Raw genomic sequence first — 21,080 nt, 5'->3', positions numbered from 1 at the left:
TATAATAGCAGGATTTTGACAAACATGTAAGATTTGCATGAATAACTCCATTCAAAACTTGTTTTTTGGTGATGGGACAACAGTTTGAACCAACTCAGTTAAATAGCCCATATATAAATGTAAATATGAAAATAAAAACTAAATAAAAAATAAACAATTGAAAGAGCCATACAAAGCACCGTCTTCACTTGATTGCAGTTGACACATTCATCAGATCATTCAAACTCAAACTAGATATGTGTGTTAAGTACATTAGTATATATATATATATATATATATATATTTTTTTTTTTTTTTCTCTTCATGATTCTTTAATCATTACTTTAAATATACTTTTATTTTCTTATTTTTTATTACTGTTATTACTCTTAATTTAATTACCATTGTTATATCCATTGCTTTATTCAGCTATTTACATCTTTACTTATTAGAAGTACATCAACACAATTATTTTATTTAATATTATTATCTTTTATTTTCAATTTATTTTTGTGTGTAAGCGTGTATGTATGTATGTATGAATATACAGCATATATATTTATTATTTAAATTTATGGATGTATGAATATATTATTATTATTGTTATTATTCATTTTTCTTTTTTGAATGTTTATATATATGCATACATATGACTGTGTTTAAAACATGAAAAGATGTTTGATATAATGGACCTGTATTGTAAAAGTTTGCGTTTAGCCAATAAAAAACAAGTCTTGAAATAAAAAATAGAGTGGTAAAAGCAATAAGGTGAAGAAGAGATAAAATCATAAATATAGGTAATGCATTTGAGGATATGCAGATAAAAGCAGTAAAATAAATAAATAAATCAAGAAGAATAAAAGCTATAAAGGCAGTAAATCAATCAATCAATCAATCAGACTTTATTTATAAAGCGCTTTTCATACAATGGCATTGTAACACAAAGTTCTGTACATAACTTCAAAATAGAATAAATTAAGAAAAAGATCCCACCCCCAGCCCCGACCCCAAACCCACCCCATAATCCTAAGGTTAAGAACACAATATGCAACAAAAGCAATAAAAACAATAAAAATAAAATAAATAAATAAAATAAAAAAGAAGTTGCTGAACGAACTGAGGAAACGCTCTCACTGGAGGTGAAATAAGATGTTAAAACTCAAAACAGGAAATTAAAATCACCAAAGTAAAATACATTTCTAAGATAATAAAAGACTAAAATATTAAACCATTAAAATAACTTAAGATGCTAGACTTAAAATAAATAAATAAGTACATAAATAAATAAAGTAGAATAAAGGTGACTAAACTGGAAATAGATAATACACAAATAAATAGATAAAACTATTAAGAATAAAAATAAAACTCAGTTAAAAGCAAGACTAAAAAGGTAGATCTTGAGTTTGCCTTTAAAAATATTTATGCTCTGTGCAGCCCTCAGATCCTCAGGCAGGGTGTTCCACAGGCGTGGGCTGTGATAATAAAAAGCTGCCTCACCATGGGTCTTAGTTTCTACTTTTGGTACAATTAAAAGTCCACTACCTGAAGACCTGAGGGCTCTCACTGGCTCATATGATAGAAGCAAATCTGATAAATAAGAAGGGCCAAGACCACTAAGAGATTTAAAAACCAATAAAGTAATCTTAAAATCTATTCTAAAAGATACTGGAAGCCAATCCAGAGACTTTAAAATTGAGATTTTAGGATACTAATATGGTATACATATTTTTCAGTAAGGGGTTAAGAACATTTTGTAGACAGATAAACTGTATAAAGTTGTTTTTTTCGACGCTTCATGAATGCAGGAAGTAGAACTCTGTATTTTCCGAGCGGTCCCTGAAGGCATCATTTTGCCCGCATCAACCTGCCCAGTTGCAGTTCAGCCTCGTCCGTTTGTCTGCCGCACAGGTGTGTGTGTATGTGTGTGTGTATGTGTGTGTCCACTCGTCCTTTTGTGTCTAAAGCAGAAACCTCCAGATGGAAAACCAAACGGCGTGTGACTGGAATATTACCCCGGACTAATAAAGCAGACTGGTCTCCTGGTGGACTCTGTGAGGGGGGGCCACAGAAAGACCAGCTAACGGTCGCAGTGTTCTCCCAGTGTTAGCCGCAGTAGCTCGACAGGTGCATCAGAGACGTGAAGCCTCATCGTGTTTGTGGGATAGAAACAGCTTTTACACCTCCCAGGATTAAGCGTTTCAGCCTTTTAGAACAAGATACTCTCTCAAGGTAAGTTGTGTGTTCAGCCTGCCTCTCTGTCTGTTATATCTCACCGCTCAGAGGGACATTACAGCAGCTAACGGGGGACAAAGTTAGCTAAATGTTGGGTTATCCTCTTTACTGAGTGTCCGTGAAGTCATCATGCCAGTTATATGAATGCACGTGAAGCTTAAAGGGGACCTTAAGGTGTGTTTCAGGTCCTCAGGTGAAGGACTGAACCACTGCTCAGTAACTGGGACACCTCCTTAAATGTCATGTAAACAACACAGAGCAGGCAGGCAGGTGATCAGGAGGTCATGGGCTCTAAACAGACTAAACTGATTTAACAAGCTTAACTAACTGAGCCGTTCTGGAGGAAACCGGAAGTAGTTTATTCAGGGTGTAAAGTAGTCCAAAAAATATCAATGATTAACATGATGAAGGCCTTCATCACATGTGAGCTGAAACACATGTATTATTATTATTATTATTATTATTAGTATTATTATTATTATTATTATAGTTATCCTTGTTGTTGTTATTCTAGTTATTTCTAATAATGTTGTTATAATCATTGTTATTACTATTAATGCTGCAATTATTACTCTTATTATATATGTTACTGTTATTTTTATTATTATTACTATTATTCTTATTACTATTAATGCTGTTATTATTACTATTATTATATTTGTTATTATTATTGTCATTATTATCACTCTTACTATTATTGTTATTACTATTGTTATAACTATAAATGTTGTTGTTATTACTCTTATTATATCTGTAGGGATGTAAGGAAACACTCAACCCACGATTCGATTTGAATCCCGATTTTTGTTTCACGATACGATTCTCTAACGATTTTCAAGAAAACTGGATTGAACTCAAAATTTAAAAAACTATCATTTTATTTTAGTTCTCAGATATGGACAGTTGCGATTTTTTCTCCTATATTTCTTTGTAAACAAAGTTTTTCATGTTTAAGGTGATGTTGTAACTCAAATAAAACCACTGCACACTTTTTTTCCACAACTTGCAAAAAAAACAAAAAATGACACTACAGAAATACCTTGCTGGAAACTTTCAGAACAATTATTGAGAAATGGAAAGTGAACGCTTCCCAAATGAAAGTATTAAATATTAACACAAATCTCACTGAAACTTAGAGTATTCTCCTTGATCGATTTTTGTTAACGATCAATTATCGTTTAATCATTAAAAAATGTAAAAGTTTTCCATGTCAAAAACAATGCGAAATGCGTTTTCCCCCTAAATCAAATTTTCCTTCACGACACAATGTATATAACTGACGATATTAAACAGCTATGGATCATATTGAGGTGTTCAAAATGTTAAACGCTGAATATCAACGTGAGGAGCAGGCTTATAAATAATCTTGCATGGTCATAGAGTGAAGACTCAGACGACAACATGTGGATTTACTGTAACAGGACAACTGTACAGGATCATATTATGGACTCACAGTGTCCAGTTTTCTCTTTCCTACTGAGAAAGATAAGCATCTGAAAGCGGTCAGGTGTCAGCCGAGAGCGCAACCGGGTCAGAATCAGTCCGTATATTGAGGTTTGTGTTATATATATAATCTGACAGCTGATACAATCCAGGGTTGTCTTAAGTCCAGTGACATCGTGGGGGCATTTTTCATCATTGTGTATATTTAAAAGTCTTAATGATGAATTGAATAATAAAGAACCAGTGGTCATGAAATGTTGAATATTATCTAATCAATGATTTTAAAGTATATGTTTTTTTTTTTGTCTTTTTCAGCCTCCAGAGCACAAAGTTCTACATCAGGAAAACTACAGTCACTCATCTTCCTCTCTTACTTCCCCAATTTCTGCCTCTTATATCTCAACCTCCTCCATCTCCGTCTTCTGCCTCTCTCCATCCTCCTCTCCTCCGACCTCGCAGTCTGAATCCTGACATGGCCTCGGCTCCTTCAGATCAGTCCCGGGTCCTGCAGGAGGAGCTCACCTGCCCCGTGTGCCTGGACTTGTATCGGGACCCCTACTTGCTCCCTTGCGGCCACAACTTTTGTAAAACCTGCCTGGACCGCCTAAAGCGGCAAGCGGAGCGGGGTCGCCTCCGCTGCCCGGAGTGCCGCGACAGCCACCGGTGCGGCACCAGCTTTCAAAAGAACTTCAAACTCGCCAACATCGCTGATGATTACCGCCACCGGCGCAGAGCAACCACTTCAGCCGCCACAGCTTTAAAATCCAGAGAACTGCTCACGTCTTCCGCGGCGGCACTACACGGCAGGAGTTTTTCCGCTGTCCCCTGCGACTACTGCCCCTCGGCGGGAGCTGAGGCATCAGGAACCAGCGCCGTAGCAGACGGGTCCTCTGCTGCGTCTACCTCTCAGGGAGCAGGTGACAAGCAGGAAAATGATGTTGCTGCTGCTGCTGCTGCCACCACCGCCGCCGCTGCTGCCACTACCACTACCACTGCAACGTCCATGTTTGCAGTCAAGACCTGCCTGAAGTGTGAAGTGTCCATGTGCCAGGAGCACGTGAAACCACATCTGGAGCTGCCAGCTTTTCGAGAGCATCCCCTGACTGAACCGATGAGTGACTTCTGGAAGAGGAAGTGCCCAGATCACGATGAGATTTACAGGTAAGAGGCAGGTGACTGTATAAAATATAGACGTAGTATCTGTGACGTCACCCATCTGTTTCTGAAGCGCTGTTTTGAGGCCAATCGCTCGGCGGCAGCTATATTGCCGCTGTCGTGCAAGGCTTTGAGCGTCCTCGCCAACAGCTACAGTGTTCCCGCCTGTCAATCAAGTCAGCTGTGCCTCTCATTGGATCACTCGTAATCTTAATATCTTCGTAATTGCCACGTTATGAAAAAAGTCACCTCCTGTACAGTGTGTGCCGATTGAGAAATGAGATATCCAGACTACACTCGTTTTTTGTACCAGGCTGTAAACATGTTTATTTCTGCTGTACAGATCGGCTATTTTGAATTGGTGTCTATGTGGTTTCCGGTACTTCCAGAGCCAGCCTCAAGCGGATCCTTGATCCTCGCACTTCCGCGTTGGAATCATATTTTTGGACCAGAGGTTGCCGCTTGGTTTCTCCTGCTCCTCTGCTGTCAAACTCAAAACACACACTGATGCATACACACATCAGAAGTCCAGCCACCACGTGTTACTGTTTATACTGCACACCTGTCTCCGATCCGCTCCAGTCCGGCTCCGTAGTCTCTCGTCCATCAACACCCACCAGTTACATTTTCAGAACGCAGCTCTAAGCCGGACCACCGGACAGCTGGAGTCGTGACCGAGGTTTTCCCGCGGTAATCACTGAATCAAGGATTCTCCTCTCATCATCCATGTTGTCTTTCTGGTCCTCTGAAAACCTCTGACCTGTTGACTCCAGGCCTGGCTCCGCTCATCATGACGGTTTGTTGTTGTAGTTAAGTGAAATACGATCTGGTGATAACACAGAGTGTTTTATTCTGAAAAATTAACCGGATGTTTTCATTATGTTTTGGTGCCTGACTTCCTGTCCCGCTCCATCTGCTCTGTTGAGATTGATGCGTTGTGCTCCAGCATCCGGCAAAAATAGAAGTCTTGCGTATCTGATCCGTTGCGTTCCAGCTGTGTCTCTGATCTGACGGAGCGGATCCAGTGGAAGTTAACACATTGACTAGAATAGAAACCTATCAGATCCGGTGCCATGACGGATCGTAGACGGACCGGACACGGATCTGTTGGAATTTGGCCACAAGCTTTGAGGAAGAACCTTCCACCGTTACAGGACTTTGTACCGAAGCTGCTCCTTGTTTGTGTATTAATAACTCTGATAACATAACACTTTACATAGCCTGCCTTTCATTGATGTGGTTTATCTCTGATTCATGCTTCTGATGTGTTCCGCAACTCCAGGTATTACTGCATGGACGACAAGATGTGTGTGTGCAACGCCTGCACCATAGAAGGAGGTCACCTGGGACACACCATCAAAACCCTGAAGAACACCATGAAAGACCTCAAGGTATACTTTTCATTATCATCACGGTCTCTTTGAATCAGCAATCACAGAGATGATTGAAACACTTAAAAAACAAACCTGTTCACATAACGTCTGATATTTCTGTATTTAAGGCTGTGTGTTGGGATGAATCTGAGTGAGCTGAACATTTAGAAGGTGTTTTAAACCAACAAAGCAGACTCCTCTCACAAAGTCTTGTGATGAGTCTAGAATACTTATGAAAGACCATTTGTCGTAATGTGTGTGCGTCTGTCTGTTTGTCTGTTAGTGTGTGTGTGTGTGTGTGTGAATGAATGAGTGAAAGGGTCACATGATCCACTTCCTGTGTTTTCAGTGTGATGTTGAGAGGCTTCCAGTTTGTTGCCATGGTTATTCTCTTCAGAGAGCTGTTAAATTCAGCAAGTGGTTCAAGTGGTGTGAGGGAGAAGTGGACAAAAACAGTTTTTTGTGGGGTTTTCAGTTTTTCTGGAAAAAGGACGGTATGGAGAGCAAAAACAGGCAGAACGAGAGGGAATGTGACATAGAATGTAAAACTACTTTGAGGGGTAGACCTACTCTTAATCTGGCTTTTAATTTGGAGTCATTTGTTTTTAGCCCTGGACTGTTATATTATAAACATTGTTTTAACAACATGTATTTATTTATGTATTTTTTATGTTTTGTTTTATTTTTTTATTTTTTTATTTATTCATGTATTTATTTATGTTTTGTTTTATTTATTTATTTATGTTTTGTTGTATTTATTTATTTATGTTTTGTTGTATTTATTTATTTATTAATGTTTTTTTGTATTTATTTATTTAATTATTTATTTATATTTTGTTGTATTCATTCATGTTTTGTTGTATTTATTTACTTATTTATGTTTTGTATTTATTTATTTATTTATTTGTTTTGCTTATTTTTTTATTTATGTTTTGTCATATTTATTTATTTATTTATGTATTTATTTATGTTTTGTTGTATTTATTTATTCATGTTTTGTTGTATTTATCTGATCTTATTAACTTTTTAATTTTGCTTTGAAATATTTTTGTATAAACACCACCTCTTTCTTATTTTAGTCTTCTATTATTTCACCCATTTCTGTTGTTTTCTCTGTTCTCCTTTGAAGCACTTTAGGCTGCGTTCTTCTCTGTATGAAAGGTGCTACATAAATAGAATTAGAGGAAGTGCTCTACAAACACAGAGTCCATTTCTGTCTTTAAATACCTGCTTGTTGTCCAGCAGGGCACACTGGATAAACAGCTGTACAGAGTGGAGAGGAAGTACAGCATGGCTGAGAGAAAGCTGCAGGAGCAGAAGGAGAAGGAGAGGCAGAACAGGGTAAGCACCTTTCACCACTTTCTCTGTTATAGTCAGTGCGACTAAATTACTTGAAATATTTGTCTCTGTGCTTAAAAAATGACCAATTGATGTACAAAGCCCTATCATCCTGATCATGCCCCAACTTCTTCTCTTCTCCTCCCTCGCGTAGAAGTTCATGGAGGACTCGGAGCAGGGTCTGAACAAGCTCGGAGACGAGCTGAAGACCAAAGTGCACCGCTTCATCGGCAGGATGCGGGAGTGCACGCGCACTCACTGCGACACCAACGGGCCGGCCATTCAGAAGAACATCTCCAGGATCTGTCAGGACAAGGCCCGTCTGCAGGAGGTCCGCTGTGGCATCGAGAGCCTCATGCAGGAGAACGACCCGTTCCGCTTCATTGAGGTAACTCCTTAAATTCAAAACCTTTACAGAACTGAAGATCTTTTAAAACAGTATACACAAAGACGGTGGCTCAGAAAATATTCAGCAGTCTTTGAAGTTGATAAAATATGTGCTTCATGGGTTTTAACTGAGAAGAACAAAGCAGAGGTTAACACAGAAATCTGAAACTAGTTGCAGTGAAAAGAGAAATGTCCAGCTGTGTTTTTGAAATACAGGACCAAAACAAAAAAACTATTTAAAGTCGACATTCATGTCTGTTTTCTCTTCTTTTTTTCTTTAGGCTTACAAAACTACGGGGAAACAGTAAGTTCAACTTTTATTTTAATTTCATAAATTTACTAAATATTTATTTTATTGATTTGTATTTTCTTTATTTATTTCATATTTATTTACTTATTTATTTAGTATTAATGTATTTTATTTATTTATTTAGTATTTCTTTTTATTTATTTATTCATGTAGTAATTATTTTAAATGTATTTATTATTTATTTTTATTTTATGGTATTTATTTGGTTTTTTTATTATTTTTTCGTATTTGTTTACTCTTTTATTTAGTATTAATTTATTTTATTCATTAATTTAGTATTTATTTGTACTTTATTCATTTATTTATGTAGTAATTATTTTTGATTTACATATTATTTATTTTATTTTATTGTATTTATTTAGTATTTGTTTCATTTTATTCATTAATTAAGTATTTATGATTTTATTTATGTATTTTTATTTGTTTTATTTATTTAGTATATATATTATTATTATTTTAATTTATTTTAAGTTATATTTTTGGGCATTTTCGCCTTTTATGGATAGGACAGCTGAAGAGAGACAGGAAATGAAAAGAACACTAGGCCAACAGTGCCCCAAGTTCAACTGTTCTATACTGTATATGTTCTGTGCTGCAACTAAAAAATATTTTTCATAAACACTGATCAATAAGTACAAAAAGGTAGATTTAAAAGTGCGTCAGACACAGCCTCTTATTTCCCACACTAAAGACTCTGAGTGATGGATTCAGCAGTCACAAGAAAGCAGGAAGAGATTCTTGTTACAAAAAAACAAAACAACTACTTACACACGTGCAGGACAAAATCAACAAACAGCAAACAGATGAAGGGCACTGTTTTGTCCACAAGGGGGTGACACAGACCAAAAGTTCCTTGTAGGAGTTTGAAGCTCTGATAAATGAGAAAGAAAAGTTCACAGACTGACGATGAAGAGGCAGAAAAGGGTTGTTGATTTGTTCATTCTGTTTAATGTATGTGTGTGTGTGTGTGTGTGTGTGTGTGTGTGTGTGTGTGTGTGTGTGTGTGTGTTTTTTAGGTGCCGCAGGCAGCTGAGAAAAAACATGTTCTACCCGGAGTATGTAGATATGGAGACTGAGGTTCTTGGAGTGATGATGGAAGAAGAAATGAGGAAGTTCCTGGGCGAGGAGCTCCCGTGTCACATCGTGGCGGCCATCAGCACCCTGTGTGAGGATCTTTTGTTGTTTCATCATCTTCAAATGTCACAACTTCAGTTACATGAGCCGGGATCAAACCGTCTTCACCTTAGGCAACAAAATGATCAATCAATCAATCTTTATGTTTATAGCGCCAAATCACTGCAAACATTATCTCAAGACGCTTTTACAAACGTAGACCGTACTCTATGTTCTATTATCAACAAAGACCCAACACCAAGACAGGATAAGATCCAGTCCCATTTTAGAGACAGGACTCATCTTAATCCACCATGAGCAGAGCACTTTGCAGCATTTAGCAAGTCACAGCGGCAGGGAAATACTTCCTTTAACAGGCAGAAACCTCCAGCAGGACCAGACTCACGTTAGACACACATTTGCCTTGGCTGATATGATGTTTACATGCACAAACACACCTGATCAAAACCAGGATACTGAAGCCCATGTAGATGAAAATGTGTCCAGACTATGGGCGTGAAACTAGATTTTTTTTCAGGCAGATACCTCGAGCAGAACCAGACTCATGGTAGACAGTCATCTGCCTAGACCGAGTTGGTGAGAGGGATAGAGGGAGATTAAGAGAGAGAGAGATGATAGCGGTGAAACGGATAGTAGTAGTTGTCGCAGCTGGAGTCTGGCACGTCCACAGCAGCAGGCCGTCTACGAAAGAGGAACCTACGAGACAAGGGTGCTCAGGGACTCCAGAAAGGTCTATGGTTAATAACTCAAAAGTGTTAGTTAAAGTGAGTGATGAGAGAGTGGGGATCCCAGTGTGTCAGTTCCCCCAGCAGTCTAAGCCTATAGCAGCATAACTAAGAGCTGGTCCAAGCCTGATCCAGCTCTAACTATAAGCTTTATCAAAAAGGAAAGTTTGAAGCCTACTCTTAAAAGTAGAGAGGGTGTCTGGCTCCCGGACCCTGACTGGTAGATGATTCCAAAGGAGAGGGGCCTGATAACTGAAGACTCTACCTCCCATACTACTCTTAGAGACCTTAGGTGTAGTATTCCTTTTTGTGTCTGATGACTGTTAGTTCGAAATATCTTTTCAGATGGGTTTTTTTCTGTCCTTTCGTCAGGTCACCTTTCAGATCTCGAAGAGGAGGAGGAAGAGCAGGAGGAGAACGAGGAAGAGGCGGTGGAGGAGGACGATGACGACGACGACGACGACCTGGACGACAGCAGCGTGGAGGAGATGAGGAGCGAGGGGGAGGAGGAAGACGAGGAGGACGACGAGGACGAGGGACAGGACCGGAGCGAGCTGGCCGACGATCTTTACAGCCCGGGAGAGGAGGACGAGGAAGAGGAGGAGGAGGAGGACGACGACGAAGACGATGAGGATAGAGAAGACGAGGACGAGGAGGAGCGAGGGGTTTAGCAGAGGGATTGATTTGTAAACATTTTAACTTATTAAGGCACTTTGGATTCGATCCGTGTAACAGATGTTACTCATGTTGCACCCATCTTCTCTTTGAATGTCCCTGTACAGTTACAGACTCGAGCAGCTACCACGTTTTGCCTCAAACCCCTCCTACGATATTCAGACGCCACACTGGAAGACGACTTCAGTTCAGCTGGACTTTAACCGCACATGTGAACCTTGTGCTTAACCTGTGTCGCATACTGCTAAAACCTCATCAAGGTGCTTTACATACGAAGACGTTTGCTGTTCAACGTGAATGTATATCGACTGAATGTGGCCGGAAGGACTCGAACACTTACGACCGATCTCGGCGAAAACCTCTGCATGCCTGTTATGCCCGATTTTCTACCACTTTGCTAAATATTTTACTAAATGAGCAATTTCCCTAAAAATCTATTTACAAATTTGAGCAAATTTTTAGACGTTTACCTGAAATTTTAATACCACAGGTGCTAAGCGGAGAACGCTTTCAAAAGCTTCTAAAGTCAAAATGTTCAACCAATCACACGAGACAAAACAAATCCCTTGAGCTCGCTAGTTTTCATCACCATAGAAAGCCTTTTCAAGAGATCAATATTCTTATCGCCAACATATTTAAATCAATCAGGCAATCAGAATGGATTGGCCTGTTTTGTTTTCTTTCATGCTAAATTTAACATTGCAAGCCAAAGAGTAAGGATGTGTGCGTGCATGGATCATTTAAAAGTTTTGTTTGCTCGGCATGATGCTAGAAAAAAGAAATGTGAACCGTTTCCATTAATAGACTTTGCTTTGCTGTAGTTAACACACTATTTAAAAAGAAGTGTTGAATATTTCCTATGCACAGTTCATACGTTATTCCCAAAATATCAGTTTCAGGTGGCGGGACATTTTGCACTTTACTACGATAAAAAAAAATGCTATGTAAGGCCTGATTATATTTGAATGTTGAAAGTTGATTTTTATTTTGATACAAGTGACTTTGTGAGGGGCCAAACTGAAAAAATACACAATAATAAAGCCTAATAAATGCAGAGTCATGTTGTTTTATTTTGTGCATATCAACGTTGGATGATTTTTTAAGTGATTTAACGCCATAGTGGATGTGCTGACGGCAGACTGTCTGTGTCGGCCTTGTTCATGTGAACGCGGGTAACTCCAGGCTAGAGATTGACCGATATGTTTTTTTCAGGGTCGATACCGATACCGATTATTAGTAGTCAAGAAGGCCGATAACAGATATTTGGAGCCGATATTCATTTGCAGTTAATTTGAATAATACAAACTCCAACACTTAACTTTGTTTAAATGTCTTTAAGCATATGTTTATTAAACAGCTTTTCAGATTTGCAATATGTTAAAGTTTTTTTTTTTATCTTAGAAAATAAACATCTTTGTTTTAACATTCTAACAAAGCTCCCAGGCTCGGAAGCATGTCTTATAAAGTTAAATGAAAACTTAAACACATTAAATAGCTCCCTAAAGTTTTCTACAGTAAATAAAGTTTTCCAAAATGTCAATATAACTGAAATGTTAGTCTTTCACTTATCTTTGTTTTAAAGGGATATTTCAGGTTTTTAAGTGGGGTTGTATGAGTTTTAAACCACTAGTTATTATAAGGGCCACAACGGATGCTGCTCAGCTCGTCCCCTGTGATGAGGAACTGCAGGGAGAAATTGGCCAAAATAACCCAGTTTTAAATTGATCTCTTATCGGCCGTCAGATTTTTATTAAAGGCCGATGCCGATATGCGTCAAAATGCCGATATATCTGGGATATGTTGAACTCGCTTCGTAGTGTACCCCTCTGGACTAGAGTTGGACTTGAGTCATGTTACACTGGACTGATCTCTCCATGTTCATCTTCTAACCCTCCAAACTAAAAGGAATAAAAAATAAAGTAGCCGTCATCTGCTTCAACTACAAATATCAATACAAGCATATAAACTTTGCATCATTTAAGCCCTGTATGTAATTGAAGAAAGGGCAAAGACAAGACAACACATGTTGAAACTGAAGAGTTTTATTGCTTCATAAGAATTGCATGCTAATTTTAAATTTAACGTCAGCGACATGTTAAAATAAAGTTTGGAGACGGACAACAAAACACTGAAGAAGTTGCCCAATGCTTAAAATAAAACACCTCAATATGTGAGGGTTTAAGAAGTCTTACTGTACATAACCTTGTGTAGACTGCTTATTCACTAACCTACGTAAAGCATGGTGTTCTAAAACAACAGTACATTTTAAAGAATATACATTTATCTGTTCTTATAATTCAGCACTTAAGAAATAGCAGTTTAAATATGTATCCAGTTCAGCTAAATACAGAGTTACATGGAGCTAACAGAATAATTCAACTCCAGTCGTTGTGTGGAAACAGACTGGGGCACCTCTGCTTGATGGTTAGCATCCTGTAATGAGAAAATATGTATTTTTTAATGAAAGGACTTCTTAAAATGAGCATTAGAAATAGTCTTAAGGTCTTACAAAAAGCACATAATCATAATAAAGTACCCTTAAACTTCATATTTCTCACCTAAAGATAATAGATTTGTTCCTACACTTGTTTAAGGAAACAAAAAACGTTCCATTTTGTTGCAAATTACATCAAAGTAGTTATCTCAACTACCTGTATTAAGTTTGTTGTGTAAAGTTGGTCTCATTTCATAAGTTAGGTTGTCAAAACTTGAAATGATGGGTTTGAGGCTCGGCTAAAATATTTGAGTATGCTTCAGGCAAAGAACGGGGTCTCCAACTCAAATCTACAGGGGTCTTCCACACTTTCAATTCCCCACATGTGGCGCCATCTCTCCTGTCCTGTGTGGATTTTACCCCCCTAAAGGTGAGTATTTTTTGTTTGAGTATTGTATTGAAACTCTAGCTTTACAGTTGGTCAGTTGATGGTGAGTTGATTACCAGTTAATATAACTTTAATTTGTTTAGTTAGTTTAACAAGGCATGGTCATTACAGATAGTTAGCCTCCTTGACCATTAGCTAGCTACCTTGCAAAGTGGGGAAACGGTGCAGTAACGTGCAGTAACAAAAGAACTTTCACTTCTTAGTATATAGAACTCAAAACTTTAAGTTACACGACATATGAATGATACGTTATCTCAACAAATTCTAATCAGTTGGCTCAAATGTTAGATTTCTAGTTCGCCTCAAAACTCAAAATCTAGTGCAGACAGTTTCCTTGAAATTTTGAGTTTTCACAGTCTCGTGTCTGTATGCTAACCATGCAACTAGCAGGCGGTTAGCCTAGCTTAATTTGGCAGACAGACTGTAAAAGGACAAAAGCTAACCTGTGTCTTTAGGTTATAAAATCCACTTACGTTTATTTGTAATCTTTGGCTTTATCTGCCGACTAATTCTCCCCGTTTTAGTGGAAAACTTGTAGAAAAGTGTCACAAATTAAGCATGCACACTCGCAGATTAGGAGACTACACCCACCTGTCTCTACTTTGGCCTCCAACTCTTCATGACGTTGAAAGATGAGTCCATCTTTGCCACGTCTCCAGCTTAAAGTGAAGTCAGTCAGGTGTTGAAGTTTCAGTCTGGTCTCAAACTAAAAGGAAACAGCAATGTTACAGAGAACTTAAAACTTTTATTATCTCTTGTCTCACTAGTAGCCAACCTCCAAAGAAATGGCGGTAAATTTCTACAATCAGTAATAAACGTAAGGTGTGACTATTCATATTGTTGTACCTGTTTCAGGAGTGCGTCACTATTTACGGAGTCTGTGAGATTCACATCAGATCGCACCATCATCCTCATCACCATCTTCTTCACTTTGAGACCTGCGGTATCCCAGCACAGTCAAAATGTTCATGATAAGTTATTTTAAGACATTTTTTCGCTCAAAATATATAAATCCTGATATTTTACAGTCCAGCCGCAAACGACAGTCTGGATCAGAGGGTGGTGGAAATATGGAAACGTGAATTGATTTAGCCTTATTAGTCATTATCATAAGCTTGTTGCCATTTCAAAGCAGTTCTGAGTTGTTAGTGTTGTTATTGATGTTTTGGCCACTTGGGGGCAGTAGAAGCCAAAAGTAAAGCACAATGCAAACGTCTTTACAAAAGTTTCAACACAAACATACCTTGTAATCCAGTTTTATTGTGACTATAAGAGACTATAAGACAGGCAACAGATCCAATAACACATATTACATTGGAAATTATGGATAAGATACTGAAGGAAGGTATTAAACTGGGTTGCATATTATTGGTATATCTCATCAGAGCATTGGTATATCTTTCTTTATAAGGCCGTACTACAGGAGCTGCCGTCTTATTTATGCTCTTTATGCTCTCCTAAAGTTGTCAGTGGCTGTCATCTTTGGTCCCATGGACAATTTCTTTTTGTCATTCCTCTGACTCACTCTGTTTTTGGTAAAAGTGCTTTTAATGTCTTTGCTCCCTCTTCTTGGTTTGAGCTTCAGGGTCACCTGAAACTGGATTGTTTAATTAAATTGGAGGATTTTAAAACTAGGATACAGGATCATCTGATCAGCTTGTGCACATGTTTTAGAGCTTAACACTGCTAATTTATAAATTGATGTAATAGTTACTTGTCACTTTATGTTTTGTCCTGTTCTATTTGTGAAACTTTTTATGCTACTGTCTTGGCCAGGACTCCCTTGTAAAAGAGACTTTGTATCTCAATGGGACTATTCCTGGTAAAATAAAGGTAAAATTTAAAAAAGAATCCAAAATTTATGCCAGGTCTATCTGAGGAATCACAATTTCTGTACCATTCTTAAAGAGGGGAAGTATATGAGCTTTCAAAAAGAAGACCTTTTTTTAGACATTCACAAATTCAAGACTTATCTATCCTAAAACTGAATTAAGTGGCTTAATCCAAATTTTATTAGATGACTGTAATCAGGTTAAATCCTCTCAGACTTTTTTAAAGTTCAGTGATGAAGCAATTTTACAAATTTATATTTCATTTCTATTGCTTATTTTGTAAAGTACGATTTCATCCCTTACCTTCGATTTTATATCTTTGGTCTTTTGGCCGTTTTATACTTTTATCTTTTGTTTGTTTTATTTCTTCTGACACTTTAATTTCCTTTGATCTATTTGTGGTTTCAGCCTTTTTAACTTGTTTTGTTCCTTTTCATTTTTGGTAATTATAATCTTTAAATTCAATTTTTTTTCTTCTCATTTTCTGTCAAATTTTTGGCATTTATGTTTCTAATGAGAGTATTTCTCACATTTATTTTTTATTTATTAAATTTATTTATTTGTTTTAATATTTCTATAACGCTTTTTGTAACCCTGTTTGAAAAGTGCAATATAAATAAAGATTATTATTTGATGTATTTATTTAATTTATTTGTTTTAATATTTCTATAAAGCTTTTTATAACCCTGTTTGAAAAGTGCAATTTAAATAAAGAATATTATTTGATGTATTTATTTATTTGTAATCAATTTTTGTAGGGATAAGAATGAAAGTCAAAATCCAGGAGGTGTTGATAAAGTGAAGGTTTACTCAACCAACACCCTCAAATGAAAAACAAATTAATATTTTTAATTTCGAATCATTACTCACCACCCTGGCAGACAAACGTATTCTTCTGGTTGCACGGTGTATCAACCCAGCGTCCCTGATACGACGATGAAACTGCAGCACAGTTATCCCGATACTCCTTGTTGTTCAGCCAATTCCTGAAGGAGTTTTTTCCTCCATCAGACCACATCCAGGCATCGTTGAACAGACCAATCCACACTTTCTTTTCCAGAACGAGACCACCATGCCATGTTTTGAATAAGTTAACGACGTCTGAGTTATCCTGGTCGCTGTTGATGTAGGCCATGTCGGTGTGCACACTCCTGCAATGCTGTTGGCTGTTGAACCAGTTTTTTGCTGTAGAGTGATACACATACTTGTTTTGGCCACCTAAAGAGACATATATAAAGTAATGTAAAGTAAACATTAATGGGCAATGTAAAATTACATACATGTATGCAAACTGAATGTCGTCATATATCATGCCGTGGTTTGTTGGGAGAAAAACTGTATGGAAATATAATAAGAATGTCCACTTTGCATAGTAACAAGCTTGGAGAAAATTTGGTTCTAAATCTTGTGAAGCAGGTGAGGCTTAGTTTCCAAACTCTTTTTGTCACATAAAAAGAATCAGTAGTTTTTGACAGGACTTCATTTCAAGTCTCAAGCATTAATCCAAAGAGTGACTGTACATTTAGGGTTGCTTAGTTTGAAAGCTTCTCACAGCCCCCAAAGGGTGTAGGGAGGTATCATCCACCAGCGCAACCATGGATTGATGGATTGAGATTGCGTACCATATTGACCTGAATATAAAACAGGCTATTTTTCTTTAACTACATCTGAAAACGTGTGATCTTCATATTCGTGATCTAGACTTCAAAATGCAAGGCCAGCTGTCTGTCACAAATGTAGCTCTCACGAAAGTTCAGACAGGAAGACTATAAAAGTAATCACAGCAGTTGTTTAACTCTCCTCTCCCTCGTTCAAAAGCTCACCCGCTTCCAGCTGCACGCTCCAGAGCTGTCATTGGTTAATCAGCGGCGGCTGTCATCCAATAGCTCAGTGGCACGCCCTTATCGCTAGCCAATCAACTCTCTGCTGTCTTTTTAAATGTGTCTATCTCTCCAGCTAGTTCCTTCTTGCATTGATGGCGCACAGCCCTCCACCTCCCCATCTCCACCTGGTCTCTGCAAAGTCTTCAATTCCTAGAATTCATCAACCACCACCACCACCATTGTCTGGACTCTAGGGGGATTTCTTCTGCTGCCAAATTCAATCATACTACGCTCACAAAATTATCCCCATAGAGTCCTTACGCCACAGATTTCTGTCAAGTTTAGAGTCCTTACACCAAAGATTTCTGTCAAGTTTCATTATTCATTAAGTTGTAATAAATAACCTTTAATCTTCAAACTGTGTCTCTCCTGATTGAACTACAGCGCCAGGGGGACGAAAGATGGTGAGACACATTTATTGGGAGTTTTAAGATAATGGTTATCAATACAGCAATTATTGAAGAACTCTAAAGCAGCCAAGGAATATGGAGTCACAGCATGTGATGTCTGAAGAGGGTGTGCCCAAAAGGATCATCTTTAAATGTTAGCAATAAGAGGAAATTTTACTGTGGTCTTCACAGTTTCCAAGAGTTTGATAGGAGATTAGTATGCTACTGAAAAACATATAGAGAGGGGTTCAGATTGGCCCAGTAGTTAAGTTGTGCCTCACCTGATCATGATCTAAATTATGAGCTTTCGTATCCACTTACTTTTTAATCATAACCGTTATAAAGTCATGTTTTAAAACATGAGAAAAGTTAAATTAGTAGATATTGTTTGAAAGTTACCTCTGTGTTTTCGGACCGAATCTGAGCATGTGGTTTCAACACTACTACGCCTCCCCGCCAGATTTCCTCTCACTCACCTCCCCCTCCCCTCTCTGCTCTCTTAACCCCGCCCACAAAAGATTGTTGTGTGCCTTCTATAAGGAAGAAGTGGCTTCCCAGCCAATCAGTGCGACAGAGGGTCGGTGAGTAGCTCTGATTGGTCTGTGATAACGGGAACAAGAGGAATAATAACATTGCTTGATACAAAGGCATTGGAAAACAAAGAGATTTCACCATAATCTCACATTACCTCACTTACAGATGAGTACCGATGGGTATTATGACCTTTCTTCTGAATGGGTATTTTTGAACCTTTGTACATCTGCTGTAAAAAAATACACAATATGCATCAATTACTTACCTCCATAACACACGTAGCCTTTCGCCTCTCCACACGATAGATCATTCCACTCGCCTTTCTCAGACAACTCCGCACACCACTCATGGCCCGAAGGTTCACCCTCAAGCCACTTGCGGAACTGCGGTTCACCTCTGCCATCAGACCACATCCACCTGCGAGTTGAAGCCTTGTGAAGCCCGATCCAGCTGTAAGGCACATGACCGCCCAACGCCTCCACCAGCTGGCTGTTGTCATTCATGTTGTCGATGGTGGCGAGGTCGGTGTACTTCACCCTGCAGAACGCCTGAGCCTCATACCAGGTCAGGTAACTGTTGATGAGGTGGTACTGCTGAGGAGCTTGGGGCAGAGTTTTGTGTTTACATTACATTTTATTATAACGTTGAAATATTCATGTTTCAAGAAAAACTGAGAACAACATGCAGAAATACAATTCCTAAGATTAAAAAAAAAACAGCATCTGGATTGGGGCTTATACACCCATTGTTGAAAATAAGACCCCCGTACAGTACTTGAACATTGTTGGTTAGCTAACTTGACATAAAAATACACTGACATAAATATTAGCACTTCGAAAGTAGTCGTCTAAAAAGCAATAATTTTGCTTCTGAAAATGTTTGTCCGCTTCAGGTATATATTTACACAAGTTGTAAACTCAGAAGTTGCTGAATGCAGATGTCAAATTTGTTTTTTAACTTAAAACATATTTTACTAACCCTTACCCTTGGGCATACTTGCAATCCAAAGCCTTGCTCGCACCCTTGTCCTAACCCTAACCACACTAACCTTTATGCCGAACACTAACCTTGGAAAGTGTTTTTACATCTCTAACCCTAATGCACAAATGAACTACACATAACAGAAATTGGTTCTGATCATAGACTGTAAATAAAAAGGTTCTGATGGACACAGGAGGTGGAAGCAGCATGCGTCGGCCAGTGCAACCCTTGGCAACCTACTTTAAACTGTCATTTGTCAGAGTAACAGCGTATGTACTACTTAGGACCTTCAACACAAGAGCAGCACATGATAAAAATACTTGAGCTTCTCACCCTGAACATGGTCTATAGGATATTAGTGTAGGATATTATCATGTCTGCCATGATACTATTGCAATTTGAGCTGTCTTATCAATAAAAGGCAAAAAATGTCCCAATATTTAACTTTCTCAGACGTGAAAAAATAAAATTTCCAGTCTTCAAGTTGGTCCTTTTTAAAATCTATATCAAAAATGAACTCTTTTAAGCTTACTCTTAATTTTGTGAAGTGATCGTTTAATGAATCTTGTTGGCTTTTTTTTTATATACATCTTATCCTGAACTCCATTCTTGTTTACACTCACCATAACATATTTTTTAAAAAACAAAAATGTTAATTAATATGCATGGTCCTTTTAAATAAAAATTAAAACAAATAAATAAATAAACAAACACTGTTTTATACTAGAGACTGAAAACGCCATGTTTTAAAAATTGAAATATGGATCAATGTTTCTGTCAGTTTTAAATGCAATAATTCATAAGAAAATATCTTCAGTGTGTGTTACACATATTTTCTGATAATGAACAGCAGAACTTGTTTCTCGTTTAGTCTTCAAGAGATACTCACTCAGATTTGCAGTGGTCCTCTGAAACAAAAGGGCAATCCCTGTGAAAAAAAACATTGTGCGTTATGATACTTGATATTTTAACTTCAATAGAACTTGGAGGAAAAAATGCTGCAGGAATTTATGAACTGTGTTTACCAATGAATGTGATGGCGCTCCTTAGCCAAACCATTTACCTGAGTTAGAAGAATCAAAATGATGTTACACATCTGAGTGTCTCATACTAATATTTTGTCATACAGAGAACATGACAGTCACATAATCAAATATTTTTAGCTTTTTAAACAACTTTTCCATAAATCTTGGAAATAACCTTACCTCTCTTGTTGTTGAAACCTTGAAGAACTAACCTCAGAGAAGATGCTCAGAGTGAAGATGGGGAAACTTATGGAAATATTTGTCACTTTTCATGTCCTTTCATGCAAAACTTGGAGATCGGAAGACACAAGAGCAGATTTGGTTACCAGTGGTCCTTTGACAGCAGCTGGTAAAACAAGCTTGTTGGTCGCCCACTTTGTGTCAGTGTTTGTGTTGATGCAACTTTGCATGTATTACATCACTTTTTCCTTAATTCAAAGTAATTGTTCCAGCTTGTGGAAAAAAACCTTACAGAAGCCTTAAATTATTGACAGACCGGGGCTTTGCTAATGATTCATTGTGCACATGTTCAGTTTGATGGTGCAGACATTTTGAGCCTTACATTTTAAATGTGCTGTTGTGTTTGAGATTAAGGCATAAACACATTTTAAATATGCTTCTTCCACATGACAGTTTTTTTTTCCACAGATATTTGCGATAACAGTCAACCAAAATGTTTACATTTTATTTTTTTTAATTCAAAGATGACTTTAAAGATGTCGTCCTCCTTCTCCGAAAACCTATTTTATTGTCCTTTTAAATCTTTTTATTTACTTTTCCATTTTTATTTATTTATCTGATTT

At 37.7% G+C, this 21,080-nt stretch overlaps 2 protein-coding genes across 3 annotated transcripts; one reads left to right on the top strand and one right to left on the bottom strand.

Moving 5' to 3' along the window:
* Positions 1-1,792: 1,792 nt before the first annotated feature.
* Positions 1,793-11,807, top strand: zgc:92594 (uncharacterized protein LOC436996 homolog). Of its 2 annotated transcripts, none has more exons than XM_034676639.1 (8): positions 1,793-2,208; positions 3,970-4,815; positions 6,092-6,200; positions 7,425-7,523; positions 7,675-7,908; positions 8,189-8,211; positions 9,234-9,382; positions 10,449-11,807. In XM_034676639.1, exons 2-8 carry the CDS (start codon positions 4,127-4,129, stop codon positions 10,745-10,747), a joined length of 1,602 nt encoding a protein of 533 aa, XP_034532530.1. In that variant the 5' UTR covers positions 1,793-2,208; positions 3,970-4,126; the 3' UTR covers positions 10,748-11,807. The 2 variants fall into 2 exon arrangements, with proteins under 2 accessions (XP_034532530.1, XP_034532531.1); XM_034676640.1 differs by having other exon boundaries at positions 1,796-2,208; positions 7,428-7,523.
* A 970-nt stretch (positions 11,808-12,777) lies between these two features.
* LOC117807441 (macrophage mannose receptor 1-like) lies at positions 12,778-19,401 on the bottom strand. The gene is made up of 6 exons (XM_034676752.1): positions 19,256-19,401; positions 18,537-18,872; positions 16,336-16,683; positions 14,480-14,571; positions 14,225-14,339; positions 12,778-13,184 (listed from the first exon to the last, which is right to left on the bottom strand). The coding sequence occupies exons 1-6, from the start codon at positions 19,263-19,265 to the stop codon at positions 13,177-13,179; spliced, it is 909 nt and encodes a 302-aa protein (XP_034532643.1). The 5' UTR covers positions 19,266-19,401; the 3' UTR covers positions 12,778-13,176.
* Between the last annotated feature and the right edge of the window lie 1,679 nt (positions 19,402-21,080).

This window comes from Notolabrus celidotus, chromosome 23 (genome assembly GCF_009762535.1).
Source record: "Notolabrus celidotus isolate fNotCel1 chromosome 23, fNotCel1.pri, whole genome shotgun sequence".
NCBI classification, from domain to species: domain Eukaryota; kingdom Metazoa; phylum Chordata; class Actinopteri; order Labriformes; family Labridae; genus Notolabrus; species Notolabrus celidotus.
Note: the sequence above shows the minus strand (reverse complement) of the source record. Positions and strands in the feature narration are given on the sequence as shown.

What these genes read in the sequence shown, in the direction of transcription:
- zgc:92594 (XM_034676639.1), top strand. Translation starts at nt 4,127, where the DNA reads ATGGCCTCGGCTCCTTCAGATCAGTCCCGGGTCCTGCAGGAGGAGCTC. An exon ending in GATCACGATGAGATTTACAG is followed by an intron (nt 4,816 to 6,091) that starts GTAAGAGGCAGG and finishes CCGCAACTCCAG; the next exon opens with GTATTACTGCATGGACGACA. An exon ending in ACCCGTTCCGCTTCATTGAG is followed by an intron (nt 7,909 to 8,188) that starts GTAACTCCTTAA and finishes TTTTTTCTTTAG; the next exon opens with GCTTACAAAACTACGGGGAA.
- LOC117807441 (XM_034676752.1), bottom strand. An exon ending in TACGTTTGTCTGCCAGGGTG is followed by an intron (nt 14,572 to 16,335) that starts GTGAGTAATGAT and finishes GGGATACCGCAG; the next exon opens with GTCTCAAAGTGAAGAAGATG. An exon ending in GTGACGCACTCCTGAAACAG is followed by an intron (nt 14,340 to 14,479) that starts GTACAACAATAT and finishes GTTTCCTTTTAG; the next exon opens with TTTGAGACCAGACTGAAACT.